The 19,857-nt window shown below is 40.4% G+C and overlaps 1 protein-coding gene across 4 annotated transcripts in view; it reads left to right on the plus strand.

The window, feature by feature from the left end:
- SEPTIN9 (septin 9) overlaps positions 1-19,857 on the plus strand; it is a 335,206-nt gene that overhangs the window by 133,030 nt on the left and 182,319 nt on the right. The window contains exon 1 of one of the 4 annotated variants that reach the window (XM_072645130.1): positions 801-1,116. The exons of the other annotated variants lie outside the window; for them this stretch is intronic. Coding sequence (XP_072501231.1) covers positions 1,062-1,116 — 55 coding nt within the window. The 5' untranslated portion in view covers positions 801-1,061. Of the gene's footprint in view, positions 1-800; positions 1,117-19,857 lie in introns of those variants that run through there. 4 annotated transcript variants of the gene reach the window in all.

The following is a 19,857-nucleotide window of genomic DNA, read 5'->3' on the forward strand; positions in this document are numbered from 1 at the left end:
GGTTTCAGGGACATTCAGGTCTATAGGATAGAATAATGTACTACCTGCGATGCCCTATACTTTAATCCAGTGAATTGCCTGCCTTGTAGGCTCATACCAAACTGGCCTCTCGATCTTTCCCTCTCACAAAAAAGTTTTCCCCCTCACTCATGGACAGTGATAAGGCTGATAGGAGTTTATATCCTCCAGCATAATTACCCTTTTGAAGACTTTTTAGCACGGTTCCCAACTTTGCAGTTTTTCAAGAGAAAAGTCCCCATCGCCAAGGCTACATTTGGAGGGGCAAGTCGAGGTTAAAGAGATTCCCCTGTCCTCCTCTTCTTTCCCCACACTCCCTCCCGCCCCCAAGTCCCTCGCCTGGTCTGGGGCCTGCTCTTCCACATCCGCCCACATCTGGCCCCAGCGGGGTGGCAGGCGGCGCTCAGGCTTATGGGCAGGGGGGAAAAGAGAGTGGGGGGCTGAGCTCTGGGTCACTGCCTCCCCATTTCCACCTCCAGGACCCCGGCCTGGCCTAGCACGGGAAGGGTGGGGTGGGACGTGCCCCACACCAGAGCCCGCGCTCATCCTCAGGGTTCTGGCTGATCCCCTCCTTCAGCCGGCGACTTGGTGGGCTCTGGCGCGGATCAGCTTCCAGCTCTTGGCCCCTGGGTCCGGGGCGGCTTTGACGGGCGGGTGGAGCAGCCATTGGCGGAGGAGAGGGGGCTGGGCTGCTGGGGAGGGAACCTGATCCCAACTGCGAGACAGGCGAGGAGGCTGGGCTGTCGAGTGGGGAGGGGAGGGAGGAGAGGGAGAGGAGGGAGAAGAGGCAGAGGAGGCAGAGGAGGCAGAGGAGGGAGAGGCGGGGCGGCGACCGCTTTCCTCCTGCAATCATTCACCCGGATCCGGTGGGCTGAGGGGCGCTCCAGAGAGCGAGCGAGCGGGAGAGAGCGAGCGAGTGCCAGCGAGCTCCGCACGGCTAGGACCTTGGGCAGCCAGCCCCCGGACCAGCGCTCTGGGCTCGGCCGGGGGTGAGGGTGAGGGCTTCTTCTCAACCAGCCTCTAGACATCTTTCGGGAGCCAACATGTCGGACCCCACGGTCAATGCACAGCTGGACGGGATCATTTCGGACTTCGAAGGTGGGTGACCGGCTGCTCAACTCCATATAGTCCCGTCCTCCCCTCCGCCCCCCCGACAGGCCCCACAGCCCCTCCGATGGGGGACTGGGCAAAGAAGAGCCTGGCCCGATCTTCTGTGCCCAGGCTTTGGGAATGAGTGGGGAGGCACTCACTTAGATCCTTATGGAGATAGACACACACTTGGCACACTTAGCCCATATGTTTGTCCTCCACCCTCTACAAACTGTCCGGTTTCCTCTCTCCAGTTTTATTACTGGGTTTTGTGTGTTTACTGGATTCAGCGGTGTGCAGCAACAAGACTCTTACCAGGGTCTTATTCCCTCTACTTTTCTGCTTTCCATCCCTCTCCACTCTTTTAGCTGGCATCTAGAGGAGTAATCTGCATGGGTCCAGGACCTTCTGTCTCCCCCTCCCCCTTTCCTTTCCCCTTCCCCCTTCTTCCCCTCCTCCACTCTACTCCAGGACTCAGCTGCTGCTGAGATTGGGAGCTGAGGGGGCTGTAGTTCGAGCCCTAGGGAAATGCTGCTGGACTCAGAATTGCTCTTGTGCTTTTAGGGGATTGGGGATGTTCATTCTCCAGGCTGGGGCAAGGACTTAGCTGAAGGGTTTCTCATTCTGGGCTAGCACACTGCGCAGTCGCCCCAAGGGTCTGGTTGGAAGTTGGGATTTGGAAGCCGATCCATCCCTTGTGAAGGGGTCTAAGGCGGGAGGGATAGTGTATGCCGGTCTGACAATATCAGTTTCCAAGTTTTTAATACCTGTTAGTATGCTATTGTGTTTTGCCTTTTGTGTGTGGCCCAGTCCTTGAACGGCTATGTATTCTTGTCAGTTTATCTGTTTTCTCGCAGAAAAGTAGCAAATGCTTGAAGATAAATGAGAAGTTTCCTAAGTAGGAAGCATCCCACAGTTTTCTATTGTACCTATGTGCTCGTTTCCAAGGGTGAGGGCCCACTGCTTTTCGAGGGTCTGAAGAGATCTTGTTGGGGTAGTATGATGACAGAGCCTCTGCACTTTTTGCCTACACTGCCTTTTAATAAATCATTTCTGGGATCATGCTTGGAGGTAACATGGTGTGGTGGAAAGAACATTCTATTTGGAATCAAAAGATCTGATACCCATTCCAAATCTACTGAATTATTGCTTATGTGAACTTGGGCAAGTCAGTTAACTGGTTTCTTATCTATAAAATACAGGGATTAGACTAGAATCATCTTAGGTCACTTTTAGGCTTTAAATCCTATAAGCTATAATCCATCTGGTTTAGGTGCCTCCTGGCCATTGCCTTGTGACAAAGTCAATACTGAAGTCTGTCAAGCAGAATTTCATCAGTAGTTTCCTGGGTTGGGAAGTGCCTGGTGGAGACTAAGTAGTCAAGGGGAGGGAAGAAACTGCAGGGATTGGGAGAAATTGTGATGCAGTTGTAATAAAAGAAAAGTGGGGGTTACTATGTAAATCATGAAAGTTAACAAGTATTACTTTGAGTCAGTGAAGTGGGTACTTTTTCTGAGAGGACTGCACCACTACTCATCAGCAGAAATACAGGGGAATTTCTGGATCTTGGGGCAAATTGCAAAATAGGGAAAGTTGGTCTTCAGTTCCTCCTTTACAGTCTTGGTTGGGTACCTTACCTCTCAGACCTACCTTCCCTATTTAGTTCTGCCTCAGTGTCTCTCCCAGTCTGGGCAAAACATGACCACCTTCCGGATATTGAAACTTAACTTGCATTAGTAGTTCAGTGGGAGGAACAATAAAATAGATGCCCAGAGATCTAGGTTCTAGATCTGAATCTACCACTAATTAGTTCTATGACCTTGGACAAGTCTTGTTTAAGTTTCTTTTTCATTATTTGTAAACCAAGGGGGAGGGAAAGCAGGGGGAGGATTCACAGATCTTTATGGCACTTTCCTTCTCCAACAGACTGAGTCTTACTCTAATCTGTGCTTATAGAAACAGCCTAGTTGAAAAGGCCACTCTTTCTTTCTTCCCTGTACTAACTGCCTGCTTTTGTTGTCTAAACCCTGGGAGTTCCAGGCCAAATAGGAAGGAAAGGTGGTACTATAGGAGGCTAATGGGGGAGTGATTTGGGGTAGGAGTGGCTTTGCCACATCCTGTCATAGGTGACTGACTTCCTCTTTGGCCTGTGATTAGGGCTAACACTGGCTGGAAATGAATGGATACCTCTAGAAGGGCAAAGCCCTTTTCCAGCTTCTTTGCCCCTCAAACTCCAATCTGTAACTCTCTCTGGAGAAAGTAGCCAGGCATGCTTGGATGCTTCCCAGGAGATCTTCCCCAGCCTCACACTCCAAGGATGTAACCTCTTAAGAGAGAGCTTTTGTGAAGTAGTTGGGGAGCTCTTTTCATGGGATCTTAAGATTTGGAGGTGGAGGAGACCCTTGATATCAGCTAGTTCAACCCTCTCATTTTATATGTAAAGCAACAAGTTCACAGAGATTAATTGACTTGCCCAAGGTTGTATGTGTAGTATCAGAGCCAGAATTTGAAGCCAGTACCTTTAATTCTGGGCAGCTAGGTGACACAGTGGATAGATCGCTGGGCCTGGACTCAAGAAGACCTGAATTCAAATCTGGCCTCAGACAATTATGAGCTGTGTGACTCTGGGCAAGTCACTTAACCCTGTTTGCCTCAGTCTCCTCATCTGTAGAACAACCTGGAGAAGAAAATGACAAACCACTCCAGTATCTTTGCCAGGAAAACCCCAAATGGGGTCATGAAGAATTGGACATGACTAAGCAAAAACAACAAAAAGGAAGGTACTGCTATCTATTTAGCACTATTCTTGGTGCTGTAGAAGGATAGGATCATAGATTTAGAGCTGGAAGGGACATTTGAGGTAATTTCCAACCCTCTCACTTTACAGATGAGAAAAATGAGGCCCACAGAGATGGAATGACATACTTGAGGTGACACATATAGTCAGAGAGCGAGGATTTGAAACCGGATTCTCAAACTCCAGGTCTAGCACTTACCACTTTATAATGCTTTTTCTGAAGAAATAGAAGTCAGTCTGTATATTAAGAGAGCAAGAAAAAATATACATAGTGACTAAAGGACAAATAATTACATATATTATACAGTCTAGTTCCATTCAACAAACAGTTTGCTAGGAGCAAAATACAAGGACCAAAGGAAACAGTTTGGTCTTCAGGGGATAATCAAACAGATTAGTAGATAGTGGATAGAGTTTATGGTCTGAATTTGATGAGACAACTCTTAAGGTCTACAGATGAGGGAAGGAGAAGGCTTCTATAGAATATAGACCGGTACAATCCCATTTTACAGATGATGAAATTGTGGCCCAGAAGAAATCAGTGAGTTTCTTGGACTCACTTAACCAACTATTAGTAGAGGTAAGATTAGAATTCAAGTCATTAGACTTCCATGAAATACCTTCATGGAGCAGGTGGTCATTGAAGTAGAACTTGAAGACAGTGCAGGATGAATTGCTGAAGAGGAGTTAGGAAGGCATTAGGAAGCAGAGGAAAGCAAATGGAAATGGGAATGAGCATATTACGTTTGGGAGATAGTAAGGGAGACAATTCTAACTAGATGAAGGGCACTGAGAAAAGGTGTTGTCTAGGTAAAGTGAGGCCAGATTATGGAAGATCTTAAATGCTTGGCTGAAGGAGATTGGACTTGATGTAGTAAGACATAGAGAACAGATTCTTAATCAGGGAATGATAGGGTGAAAGTGGTATTTGAGGAAGATTATTCTGGGGAAAGATAATTTGGAGTAGTAGAAAAGAGTCTGGAAAACTTGGGATTCACGCATTCTCTCTTGATATATACTAGTTATGTGACCATGAGCAAATAACTCAACCTCCTTGGTACCCCTAGTTCTCAGCACCCCAGGTCGATTAGTTGATGATTTACAGGTCTGTATCTGTGGAAGGAGTTTTTCTTTTTTCTTTTTGGAGTCAATAGCAGTTAATTGACTTGCCCAGTGTCACACAGCTAGTGAGGCCAAATATGAGCTTGAGTCCTCCTAGCTCCAGGGCTCTACCTACTGCGCAACCCTCTAGGAGTTTTTCACATGGAAGAAATCACAGCCTTGTACTCTCTACCTATTCCTTCCCTTCCCCTGCCCCCTCCAAAATTCTGGTGGTATTGTATAGGGCAGATTGGATTATGGAAAAGGATCAGGCAATGGAGGAAGAGGAAAGGCTAGACTGGCCTCTTCTGTAAGGCTGTTTACCTTGGGGGTGGATCAAAGAATGAGAAGACAACAGAATCTGAGAACCACAGGATTTACAGACCATCCAGTCCAGAGGTGGGGAACTTGAAGCCTCAAGGCCACATGTAGCCTTCATGTCCTCTAGTGTGGCCTTTTGACTGAATCCAAGTTTTACAGAACAAATCCTTCTATTTAAGGGGATTTGTTCTGTGAAGTTTGAATTCAGCCAAAGGGCCACACTTGAAGACCTACAGGGCCACGTATGGCTGTGAGGCTGCTGGTTCCCCACCCCGATCCAGTCCAATTCCCTCATTCTAGGAGGAACAGTTGGTAGAATGCTAACATTGGAGTCAGAAAGACTTGAGTTTGAATCCTACCTCAGACACTTAATAGCTGAGGGACTCACTTTTTTCATCGATAAAAAGGAATAAGAATGGCACTTATCTCACAGGGTTGTTGTGAAAAATCAAACAATATAACATGTATAAAATTTTGCAAACCTTAAAGTGCTATATAAATGTTATTAATAATAATAATTGTTATTAATATTCCACAGATGAGGAAACTAGGGCATAGAGATAAGAAGGAACTTATTCAAGTCACATAGCTAGTAAGTGACAGAATTTGAGTCTCTTGACTCAATTTATGAGCCAAAGAGAAGAAAATTTCCTCTATTTATTGTTAGCCACGGAGCTCTTACATGTTTTGTTTCTTCAAAGAGCATGGCATAATGCTGGACCTGGAGCAAGGATGATCAGATTCAGATCTTTCCTCAGACATTGGGTGACTATGGAAAAGTCCTTTAATTTCTCTGAACTTCAGTTTCCTCATCTATAAAAAGAGAATAATTGCAGAGACTATACATAAGACTGTCCTTATGATCAAATGGAATAGTGCATATAAAACATGTGGCAGCCCTCAAAGCACTACGTAAATGCCAACTCTTATTAATTATTGTTATTATTGATTGGGAGGAGAAAATTATTCTTAAGTGGTCACTTAGAAATTGAATCTTCTTTTCAAGAACTGGAACTCTTGGACCATAACACCAAAGTCCTGAGCAGTAGATTCCTTGGGGATTACTTCAGAAACAAATAAAATCTTTGACCTTGGGACCCTAAAGTGGTCACCTGAAGAACCTCACCGGCCAGTTGTCTCTGGGTCAATTGGAAAATGTGATCATTTTTCTAAGGAACAGACTCCCCCAAATCAGTATTCAAGAATTTACTCAGCAGCCTAGGGGTGAACATAGACCTTTTACCTGTTTCTTTTTGGGACAGATGAATTGGAGAAGCAGGGGCCTTACCTATAAGCTTGCATCCCAGAAATTTTTTTATGCCCCTGTCCAAGAGAGAGCCCTCTCATTTGGTTTTTCATCCTCTATTCACCTTCCATCCCACATTTCCTAAGTGAAGTATCATTAAGATCTTATACCATAGAATTTCACTGAAGCTCCATCAATCATTTCAGCTTCATCTGTTGTCTGTACCTGGCTCCCTGAAGATCCAAAGGATAACTGACATTGATACATGTGTGACTTCTGAGGTCCCTGCCAACCTTTTCCTTTGTGCCATTTCTCTCCCTTTAAGGTGGAACAAACTACATTCTGATGGGACTCTTGATCTAGGCAATGAAATAAATACAGATATAGGAAGAATGTTACATTTTGTCATTTTCCCTAGTGCTTTCAGGGTCTCTTGTGTTTATCCTTTACATAAATGATAATTATACTAATAACAACTTGCATTTAATATGTTTACAGACCACTTTCTTAAAAACTGCTTTATGAAGTAGGTAGTGAAATTATTACCCCTGTCTGTAATTGAGGAAACTAGAACCTAGAAGGTTAAAATGACTTGAGATTTCAGCCCTGGCCTGATTCCAACATGAGTTCTTTTTTTTCTGACTGATTCTGCAGCTAAACTAATGCTGACCATGTTCTTGGGTGACAGGATGACTGGGTGGGTGGGGTGGGAGGTTGGGGCTCATTTTCCTCCATTTACAATTGGAGGCCTCCAATAAGGCAACCTGATGGCATAGTGAATAGAATGCTGGGCCTGGAATCAGTAAGATCTGCCTTAAATGTCAAATCCAGACTAAGACAAATACTTGGCTGTTGGGCCCTGGGCGAGTCACTTAACCTCTGCCTCAGTTTCCTCAACTGCAAAATGAGAATAACAGCATCTACCTTCCAGGGTTGTTGTGGGGATCAAATTAGATAGTATTTGTAAAGTGCTTAGCAAAGTACCTTGAACATAATAGGTGCTTAATAAATGCTTATTCCCTCTTTCCCTGCCCCTTATGTTGTATAGAAGACCCTGGGTTATTCAAAGTCCATGTTAATCAGGTCTTGACTGATCTTACTAAGTTGGAAGTTGAAAAAACAACAGTCTCTGTTTGCTGGCTGAGTTCAGAGGGGATGCATCAATGAGATGGCCATAGAGTGATGCATTTTTTTTTGGCTACAGGAGCTCTTAAAAGAAGGAAGGAAACAAGCATTTTATTAAGCACTTATGATGTGACAGGCACTGTGCTAAGCTCTTTATAAATATTTCTTATTTGTTCCTCGAAACAACCCTAGAAGGTAGGTGCTATTAGTATTCTCATTTTACAGTTGAGGAAACTAAGGCAAACACACTGAGGTTGAATTTGAACTCAGATCTTCCTGATTCCAGGACCTACATTTTATCTATTGTGCTACCTATCTGCTCAAGCTAAATTTTAAAACTCCTCAAATCATGGGATTACTCTTGATGCATTCAACTCACCTGATTCAAATGAACTACATTCTTGTGTCCTTGAAAGAAATGACAGATGTGATTGCTGAGACAGTAATACTTTGAAGACTGTTGAAAATGGGAGAGGTATGACAGAATTGGAGAAAGGCAAATGTCCCAGTTTAAAAAAAATATTCCTAGGGAACATCTTAGAAAAGATTATTAACAAGGTGTTTGTCAAATATCTAGAAAGGGAAGGAATTATTTCTCTTTTTTTCAAATTTATTAATTTATTTGTTTTCAGTTTTCAACATTTACTTCCTTAACTTTTAAATTTTCTCCCCCTTCCTTCCCAAGATGGCATGCAATCTTATATGGTCTCTACACATACATTCGCATACCAGTCATGTTGCATGAGAGAATTATAACGAATGGGAGAAACCATGAGAAAAACAAAACACATTGAAACACCACAAAAAAGAAAATAATGTGCTTCTTTCTGCATTCCGACACCATAGTTCTTTCTCTGGATGTGGATGGTATTTTGTGTCATGAGTCCTTTGGAAATGTTTTAAGTCCTTGCATTGCTCAGAAGGGCTAAGTCTGTCAAAATCAATCCTCACACACTGTGGCTGTTACTGTGTATAATGTTCTGGTTCTGCTCACTTCACTCAGCATCAGTTCATATAAGTCTTTAAGGTTGGAACGAAATTATTTCAAAGAGCCTTTATGGATTCATCAAGAATATGTTATGGCAGACTAACCTCTTCATTTTTTGACAAGATCACTAAAATAGAAAGTGAAAGGGATGCTGAGGATATAGGTGATCTAGATTTTAAGCAAAACTTTTGATGTAATATATAATATTCTTATGGAGATGCAGAAATAAAGATTTACACCCAGATCTACAGTCTCCAGATTCATTTTTCTAGGGGTACTTTTCTGTTTTCTATATCAGATGAATGAATAAATTAATCAACATTTTTGAATGTTTACTGTGCACCTGGCATTTCAGTAAGCACTGAGGATAGAAATTTTTAAAATGGCACACAATATGATCTCAAGAAGCTCATGCTCTAATCGGGGGAGACAATACATATAAAAAAATTCAACTACAGGATGGTTGGAAAAGCCCAGAGGTTCTAAGGGTACAGCAATAAGGTGGATGCTAAGGTCCAGGGTTTCCAGGATACTTTGTGTACAAAGCACAGCCAAAGTTAAGGTCCTTATCCTTAAGTTGACAGTCTAGTGCAAGGGTGGGGAATCTATGGCATCAGAGCCATACATGCCTTTCTGGGTCAGTGAGTGTGGCCTTTTGACTAAGTCCAAGTTTTACAGAACAAATGCTTTTATTAAGGAGATTTGTTCTTTGGATTTAGAGGGTCGCACTTGAGGACCTAGAGGGCTGCATGTGGCCTCAAGGCCACACGTTCCCCATCCCTGGTCTAGTGGAAGAAGCACAACTTGGACTGAGGGTGTATCAATCAATCAACAAATATTGATTAAATACTTACATTGTACTTGCCCTGGGGATCCAAAAGACAAAAATGAAACATTCCCCTCAAAGAGTTTACATTCTGTTGAAGAATACACACGTACACACGCACACACATTTATGACACACACAAAACAGACACAGAAAAAGCTAACTGAGGGGAACAGGGAAAGGCCTCTTGTAGAAGCCAGCATTTGAAGTGAGTCTTTTTTTTTTTTTGAAAGGCAGTCAGGGTTATACTTGCCCAGGGGTTACACAGCTAAGAAGTGTCTGAGATCAGATTTGAACTCAGTTCCTCCTGACTCCCAGACTGGTGATCTATCCACTGTGCCACCTAGCTCTCCCTAGCCTGAGTCTTAAAGGAGGTCAGAAACCCCTAAAGGTGGAGACGAAGAGGGAGAGCCTTCTAGCAATGGGGGATAGTCAAAGCAAAGGCATGGTGATAAGAGTGTCATTTATAAGGAATAGTAAATAGGCCAATGTGGCTGGACTTTATAGAATATGAAGAGTGGAACAATGTGAAAGGGGACTGGAGAGATAGGATCAGGCCAGATGGTAAAAGCTGCAAACGCCAAGCAGAATAGCTTATATTTGACCATAGAGGGAGCCATTGGAGTTTATTGGGTAGAAAGAAAGTGCTTGGGCAGTTGTGTGGAGGTTGAATTGGAGTTGGGAGAGACTTGAGGTAGGAAGACCAATGAAGAGCTATTTCATTAGTTTAAGTGAGAGGTGATGAACTTGAACTAGAATGGAGATTGTGTTGGTGGAGTGTAGGGCAGAAATGTGGAGATATTGTGGACATAGAAAGACAAGTTGCACAAATAACAGAGAAATGTGTACACAACCAGTTTTGGCTAATATGGATGTCAATACAACTGCCAAATATTGGGGAAAGAGGGACAAGAACAGGGAGGTGGGGAGGAAGTCAGGGACATCTAGGCTGTAATAAAATGGCTAGAATAATGTCAGATTGGTTTGGAACAGCTGTCTAGAAGAAGTAGCTCTCAGAAGCAAAGTTTCGAAGGAAGAGAAGGGATATGATTTGGGTTAGAACGGAGAGGTTGTTTAAATGTTAGGAGAACAGAGCAGTTATAGAATGTAGGAAAGGAATGGCTGTTTTCAGGGAAGAGCAAATGGGTTACTAAGATATGAGGGCATTTAAACAAGGAAATTTTAAAACTACAATTAAGCAGTTCAGGTTTTTTTTTTTTTTAAGACGCTGTTATTAACCTACTAGGACTTGTAAGAAATTGTGCCTGCTTGTGAGAGGGGGTGGTTGGGTGGTGATCAAAACAGGTCAAGTAAGAAGGAGGTAGCTGGCAGACAGATACTTGTTATGAGCAGCAGAAGCCTCCCCCTCCTTGCCGCCTTGCTTGCCACGTCTGGCTCACCAGGTTTCACATACATACACAGTCACTCCACTCAGAGCCAAAGTTTGAGTGGTTTGGGTTGAGCAGCTCTTCTTATTTTGAGATGACCATTATGTCAGCCCTGCTGTTCCCATCTTCCTGGTCCCGTGGCAGAATCTGTGCCCTTTCCCCAACCCCAGACTACTAGAACAACAGTCCCCCTGTCAGTGTAGCGCCTGGAGCCTGGACCTTGGCAAGGACAGCTGAGAGTAGTGACATATATGCTGGGGGATGGCTCAGAAGATTCTGTGGAGAAAAAGGAGCTTGTAGCCAGGCAGCCTGCTTGTGATTTTGTTTGCTGATGTTTCTGAAAAGAAATGACTGCAGGGAGTTAGCTCATGCGTTTGCTTGCAAGGATCCATGCTGGGCAGGCTTGTCTTCATTACAAAAGCATTTTTCAGTGCCTAATTGCACATGGTGCTAAACTAGATCCCAGACAAAGTAAACATTAATATCTCTAATCAGCTGGCTCAATTCATTAAAGCATGGTGCTAATGAGACCAAAGCTGTAGGCTTGGGTCTTATCTGAGGTTATTAATTAGGTTTTGTTCCTTGTTTGAGGTGGCTCAATGGATAGAGCATCAGGACTGGAGTCAGAAAAACCTGAGTTCAAATCTGGCCTCAGACATTTATTAGCTGTGTGATCCTAGGCAAGTCTTCAGATCCTCATCTGTAAAATGGTGATAATAGCACCTACCTACCTACCTGCTTCTAAAGGCTACTATGAAGAGATAATAGTTGTAAAACATGGTGCTTGGCATGTAGTATGTGCTATATAAATGTTAGTTATTATTGTTACTACTGCTTTATCAGATTGTAAGCTTCTTGAAGGCAGGAGCTTTTGCCTCTTTAGCACTTAGCGCAGTGCCTGGCACGTAATAAGTGATTTATAGATGTTTATTGATTAATTGATCACTCCAGCCAAGGGTGTTTGCTATGGTTCACAAGGTGAGCATGCACGGACAGCTTAGTCAAATCTGTCTTGGTGCTTAGAGCAATAAATTTAGTTGAATGATAAGCCAGAGACTTCGTCTCACTAGCAGAGTATCCTGCAGATGGTGGGTACTCAGTTGTCTCGATATTTGATGATGATCCTCTATTGACATTTCATCTTCACATATGATGAATCGCATATCACAAAGAGAAGTACATGGAGAATACATGGAGGCAATGTGATATGAAAGAACCCTAGGGGAATCAAGATTGCATAGGTTTACCCCCCAGCTAGGTGGTGCTGTGGATAGAGTGTAGGAGAAAACTCATTTTCTTGAGTTCAAATATGACCTCAGATACTACCTGTGTGATCCTGGGCAAGTCACATAACCCTGTTTGCCTCAGTTTCTGATCTGTAAAATGAGCTGGAGAAGGAAATGGCAAAACACTCCAGTATCTTTGCCAAGAAAACCCCAAATGGGGTCATGAAAAGTAAAATATGATTGAATGACAATAACACCACCACCTCCCAGTTCTGATACTTCACTAGCTGGGTGGTCCTGGTCCCATCTTTTTAACTCTCTGAGTCTTAATTTCAATACTACTTATACTGCCTGCCTCAGAAAGTTGATCTGAGGAAAGTGCTTTCGAAACCTTTAAGTGCTGTGTAAATATATGGGTACTATTGTTTTCTATTCATAATGATTCGAGCTTGTAGTCTATGGCTTGATTTGCTCTTTATCCTATGGATGAAGAAAGAATTTTTAACCAAACAATGGGTAAAAAAGATCCCATGAGATAAATGGACAATTTTGGTTATATAAAATGGAGAAGCTTATGCACAAAGAGAGTCAATGTAGATAAAATTAGAAGGAGAACAGTTAACTGGGAAAATTTTTTTTTTCAGTTTTTCAGTTTGTCTGCCATCCAAGAATAGGGCAACTAGTCTAAATTTATAAGAACAGGAGATGATCCCCAAAAGATAAAGGGTCAAAGGATATGAATAAGGACCTATTAAAAGAAAAAACCCAGGCTATCAGCAATATATAAAAAATATTTCAACTCACTAATAAGAGAAAAGCAAATTAAAAAACTCTGGGGTGCTATCTAACACCTACCAGATTGGTGTACCTACTGTATAGATTTGAAAGAGATGACATAAAGGGAAAACGACAAATATTGAAGGATGATGTGAGAGTGCAAACACTAATATAATGTTTGTTGAGTTGTGAAATGGTCCATCTGTTTTGGAGAATAATTTGGACCCGGAACCCCAAAGTCACTAAACTGTACCTACCTTTTCCCCCAATGATAACACTGAGGTGTACCTCAAAGAGGTAAAAGACAAAGGGAAAGAACCTATATTTCATAAATATGTATTGCAACATTTTTTTAAATAGTAAAGAACTGGAAAATAAGGGCATGTCCATCAGTTAAAGAATGGCTGAAGAAGTTGTGAGATGCATAAATACACATACATGCATATTTATGTATGTATGATTATATACATATACACATAAATATATATATATGTATGTATGTATGTATGAGTATATATATATATATATATATATACACACACACGATGGTAGTCCATTAAATTGTTAACTCCTAGAGGTCAAGGACTATCTTTTGCCTCTCTTTGTATCCCCAGAATTTAGCACAGTACTTGACACATGGTAGTTATTTAATAAATGCTTATTGATAGATTGGTATATGAATTAATGAATATTATTGTGCCATAAGAAATGAAAAAAGAGACAGATTCAGAGAAGCATGGGAGGATTTGAATGAACTGAAGCATAATGAAATCGTCTGGTGAACTAGGAGAACAATTTAAATCATAAGTAAAATATTGTAAAGAAAGTAATTTTGAAAGATTGAATACTTCTGAACATTGTAGTGAGTAAGTATAACTCTAGGGTACTAATGATGAAGCATGCTATCTATCACCTGATAGAGAAGTGATGGATGTGAGATGCAGATTGAGGTATTGATATTTAGTCATGAAAAAAAAAACCTTGTATGGCATATATGTTAATTGCTTTCTGCATGTTCTTCCTGTTCACCTTTTATTTCAGAATACCAGTGAATCCTCTTCGTGTACTGAGCCACATGCTTAATTTATGCTTATTTTATTTCACCTGGAAGAAACCAAGGTGGTTTTAGGAATCATCTCCATTCAATGGTTCAGTATGACTTCTCCTAAGAATTTTATACTTTTCCAGTCCAAAAAACATTTTGAAATTATTAAGAAAGATTCTATAAGATGAAGGAGATATTTAATTCCTTTTTCATTGGAGCCATGTAGATTGATGTCATCCATATACATCATTTCAATAATAAAATGTTTTAGTTTGACTCCTTCATTAATTTGGAAATCATTCTTGAAATATCAGCCATATGTAGGAGAGATGGTAATGGTTTTAGGCTAGACAGAACCATAGGGTGCTTAAAGTGTTTCCTTGAAAAATTCCATCTTTTACATGAACTGTTTTTTGATAACAGTATTTTGGTGGCATGTTTCAAATAGAGAAGTTGTCTATGTGGACATCAAATACTCTAATGTTTTCACCATATTTGATTCTTTTTATATATTTGTTACATATAACTGAGGCATGTATGTTGACCTGAGTGATAATCAATAATATATTTAATGGTGCTTTTGGATCTCTTGTTTGATAATCTCCAAATTTCAAATTCCTTTTTACATCCCTGGAGCTTTTTGACACACTATTTTTGCCCCTTAGCCAATATATTTTCAAGTGTTAAAAGATTTTTTTCTTTTTGCTATCCAAACTGTGAATACTTTGTTTAAAATACATAAAAACCCAATTGGCTTATATCTACAATAGTTATTTTTTGTAATAAATGCTTTTGTAATTTTAGACTTACATCTGAGAAGAACTAGTAGAGTTCCTTGCTAGTCATTCATGTGCTGTCATTTGAACCCATGTTTAGAGATCTGACCTTGCTGCATTCCAGTTTTTAATAAATTGATGATCTTTTTTAAAAAAAAAGATTTTAAAATTAAATTTTATTTTTTTTTATACATCCATTTTAAAATTTGAGTTCCAAATTCTCTCCCTAAAACCCCTCCCCATCTATTGAGAGGCAAACAATATGATACTCATTATGCATATGAAGTCATGCAAAACATATTTCCATATTAGTCATATTGTGGGGGGAAAAAGGCAAGAAAAATAAAGAGAGTGAAAGAATTATGCTTCAGTCTGCACTCAGAATTCATCACTTTCTCTCGGGAGGTGGATAGCATTTTTTATCATAGGTCCTTTGGAATTATGATGGATCACCAGAGTAGCCAGGTCTTTCACAGTTGATCATTACCACAATATTGCTGTTCCTGTGTACAATGTTCTGCTTGTTCTGTTCTCTTCACTGTTCATATAAATCTTCACAGGTTTTTCTGAAGCCACCCCCCTCACCATTTCCTATAGCACAATTGTATTCTATCACAATCGTATACCCCACCTTGTTCAGCCATTCCCCAATTGATGGGCATCCTATCGATTTCTCATTTTTTGCCACCAGAAAATATTGCTATAATATTTCTGTACATATAGGTACTTTTCCTTTTCCTTTGATCTCTTTGGAATGCGGATTCAGTAGTGATATTCCTGGGTCAAAGGGTATGCACCATTTTATAGCCCTCTGGGTATTGTCCCAAATTGTTCTCCAGAACAGTTGGACCAGTTCATAACTACACCCCTGCTTTCTAGTTTTGCAGAAAAAGTAAGGTTTCAGTTGCCTCCCTTGATGTGACCATTCTGTCTTTTTTCACACTATCCATGCACAGTGTTTCTTTTGAGTTTTTGAGTTTTTGCTAACTTCATTATATTGGATTTCCTACAACCCAGTGGATAGACACCCAGAATCTTTGGGAGTCCTGTTTAGCCCATTATTGCTTTTCTTTTCAAGATTCCTTAGTCAAGTTTTTGATGTGGAATTGCTTATTTTGTTCTTTGTACTGCTTGGACTTTTTCTATCACCCTAATGTTTTCACCTTTGCTTTGAATTATTGACAAAAAACCGTAGAATTTCTGATATGCTTTTGTTTTCTGAATTCTTTTCTGCAAGTTTCTTTTTTGTTGTTTTTTCCCCTCTAATTGTGAAATGACATTCATGTATTCTCCTGGATACCAGTTAGATACTGTTGTTTTCCACTCCCTTTCTATATATTCTTTAAAAACTTTACCAAATTATTTCTGCTATGGTGGTTTTTGATGCCTGACTTTGGTTAAAGATCTTCCTTCATAGCTCCATCTTTCCTCCTTTGATTCTTATCTTGGCAATGACGACCTAATACACTGTTATGGTGCAGGTCCTAAATTTTTTTTAATTTTCTGTCAAATAAGGCAGGAGAATATATTTATGATGATAATAGTACATACTCGCCTTTAAAAATTATTGCATTTTGGTGTAATTATTCTGCTGATTGATTCATGCCATCAAACTAAAGAAGTACTTTTTTGAATGTCAGTCTTAAAAATGCCTGTCTCTATTTCAAAGTCATTTATTACTTAGGTGCTCTTGTTTGTCATATGTTTTGTTGTTAGGTATAACTTCTGGAGTTTTGTGAAAATTTTCAGTGACATCAGGGTCTTCAACTTTTCTCTCTTCAGATTTTAGTAATTCCTCAGTTTTATCACTTTTTTTTTTTAAAATCTAGTCTTAGGCCTGAATTTTTTTAATGATTGCCTTTTACTGGTCAAAAATTGTGCTGTGACTTGAAGCTGAGGGTACTAGTGACAAAAAAAATTAGTATGCAATGCCTATAATTGGTGAATTCTCTCCAATTTTGTTATGATATAGTATTGACACATAAATGAAAATATTCACGTCTAAAGTTGATTTCATTTGCATTCATGGTTTGGTAAAGTTAGTGGTGAGTGTCATCTGCGTGAAGCATTTCCTGTAGGTGGGGTATTAGTATTTTGGATTGAATCTTACATATCTTGCCTTCTTGTAGTAACAGAACATGAAGGAGCACCACTCACTGCAGTCCACTGTGCACCAAGCTAATCTTTAGGATGGTTTTGAGTAGGGTCAGTCTGAAACCCTATGCTGCCTCCATCTATTTATTAGATTTGTAGAAGCATTTTTATCACATTGGCTGAAATGGCACTCCTGTCAGGGTTATCACCAGAACCCAGTGTTTTAGAATCCCCACCAGGCTTTCTACAGCTGTTATACCTGTCTTAGGATACACAAAGTCTCCTCTGTAATATTCCTGACTGGCAATCTTTTACTTTGCCATTGTGCAATGTTCCCCCTCACTGAAACCCAGGTCCATCATTATCATTATTATTATTATTGTTTATTATTATAAACAATATAATATGATGTAATATTCCTGGAAGGTCCTGGAAGACTTTTAGGCTCCTGTAAAAAAAAAAAGTGCCTGGAAACTTTGCTTGAGAACTTATATATTTGTAGACTTTGTCATAATGTCCAGGTTGTCAGTTATCTGATCTGATTAGTCTGATCTTATGGGATAGAGTTTTGGGGTAGAATGGGGATCTATTCTATAATGTGTCCTCATTTCCAAAAGTTGATTTCATTGCAGAGTACAAAGTAGGTTAACTCTCACACCACAATTCCTTTTGTTTAGGATTCAGTCTGGTCACCAAACTCACCATAGCCTGGTCTGCTCTTAAACTATGTGATTAGCTTAAGGCTCTGACCATACATAGACCCTGCAGCTCTTTCTCCTTATCCCCAAGGGCTCTTATGGAAGAAATGGTGCTGAAATGATTCTCTTTATCCAAGTCCCTAATCCCACTAATTAGTTATATGACTTTGGGCAAGTCATTTTTGTTCTCAGCTAGGTGGTGCAATGCCTGGAGTCAGAAAGAGCTGAGTTCAAATGTGACCTCAGAGACTTATTAGTTAGTTACATAACCCTGGGCAAGTCAATTAAGCTCTATTTGCCTCAGTTTCTTCAACTGTAAAATGGGGATAATAATAGTTCCTACCTCACAGAGTTGTTGTGAGAAGCAAATGAGAAGATATTTGTAAGGAGCTGCTAGTACTTCTAGATAGCTTAACATACTAAAGCATTATGGATAGGCAAAGTGTTGCTACTCTTAAAGGATGATGAGAAATTATCTTCCTCATGGAAAACTTTGCCTCCTTGAGGCAGAACAATGGAAGGAACTTGCTCAACTTGTTGCAATTGATTATCTACTTGTATTTTACCTTTTTCAGAATATTCTAAAAAAAAAAAAAACCCAAACCCCTACTTGGTTGCCCAATCCTATTGACACTTTTAGCATTATATACCCTTATCAGGCTCCCAACTTTATACCTCCCTCTCCCAACTTTGTACCACCTTCATTTGATTTTCTGTATTTTCAACATTAGAAATCATTTAGCCATACTGTAAGAGAAATGAGTCTAGCTGAGGCATCTGATTAGTGTATGTCTATAGTCTAGCTCTTCCCTTGAACAAGAAATAATAATGTCCTGATTAAGCGGAACTTATCTTGCTTTGAGTTAATTCTTTAACATTCTGTTATTTTTCACTCTTGTTTTTTCCTCCTATGTAATTTCTGGATTAGTTGGTCTTTACGGACCTTTTCAGCTTTCAACATTTATAGATATATGGTTGGTTTGTGAAATAAATGAGGTCCCTTCCCACTATGAACCTCAGTTATCTGTAGAATATGCAACATATATTGCAGGTTATTAAATGCATTTTTACAGGGTTGTCGTGAGACTTGAACAAGATAGTCTATATAAAGTACTTTGTAAGCCACAGAACTGCATGTAATTATCAACCATCATTGAGTCTTCTATAGATGAGGCATTTATTTGTGAATGCGTGTGAAGGTGTATCCAGGGTCATCCCCAAATAGTCTTTGGTAGACTGGGGCCAGAGACCCAGAGTCTTTAATTCTTCCAATTTAGATACAGCTCGCTACTGCCACTGAGAAACAAGCTAGCGGATAACATGTTAAGTATTTGAGGCGGTGGTTTCTTAACCTTGTTTGTATCTTGGACCTTTCTGGCAATCTGATGAAGTCTATAGACATCTTCTCAGAATAATGTTTAAACGCATAAAATAAGATATGTAGGATTACAATAGAAACCAATTATATTGAAATACAGATATAAAAAGAGTTTTAAAAATTCCGGATCTCTCTGTAGACCCTTTGGGGATCCATGGACTCCAGGTTAAGAAGATCATGTTCTTAATGCAAGTTAAGGTTTTCCATAGTCAATCCTTCCAAAAGTTCTTTGCTGTTATATTTTTGTTCTTGCTTACATCCCAGATGTCATAGTCTGAAAACTAGTTATATACTCATATATTTAAGGTGCTATCGCAAAATTATGTCCAGTTTTACTTTCTTTCCAGATTATCCTTAGTTTTTAAATCTTTTGGACTTGGGGAATTGCTTAATCTCCCTCTTGCGGAGATACATTAATGGTCCCTGACTCCTTGGACTGTGGTCTGAGGTCTGATGTAGTGTGTAATGGGAGTGAGAAGACTTTGTAGCCAAACAAGATTTTTAAAAATGCTCTTAACAGTGGACCGTTAGGTCAGGAAATCCTAGCTCCCCCAGGGATCTAGGGGCAGTTTCAGTGCTCAGGCTGTTTAAATTTAGTCTGGAGAGTATTGCATTCAGAATATCCAAAGAGACTTGCTAGATCTGACATACCCTTGTATGTTACAGTTTATCGAAGTTGCTGCTGGTGCCCGATGCTTTAACAAAACAGCCACATTTTCATGGGTGATATAAACAACCAGACTCTCTGGAGAGTCCCTCAAAAGCCTGATGAAAGAGTCTCACCAGACAGTCTCTGACATGAATCAGCTTTATTGTCTAGGGAGCTAAAGGCAGTTTAGGCACAGGGAAATGAAGGGGTTATATGCCTTGTGCAAGAGAACCCACTTTATCTCCTATTTCTCTTCCTTTTTCTTACCTCCTCCTCTCTCTCCTTCCTCATCTTTTCTCCTTGATTCCTTTTCTG

The sequence above is a fragment of the Notamacropus eugenii genome, chromosome 2 (genome assembly GCF_028372415.1).
Source record: "Notamacropus eugenii isolate mMacEug1 chromosome 2, mMacEug1.pri_v2, whole genome shotgun sequence".
In the NCBI taxonomy this organism is placed as follows: Eukaryota; Metazoa; Chordata; class Mammalia; order Diprotodontia; family Macropodidae; genus Notamacropus; species Notamacropus eugenii.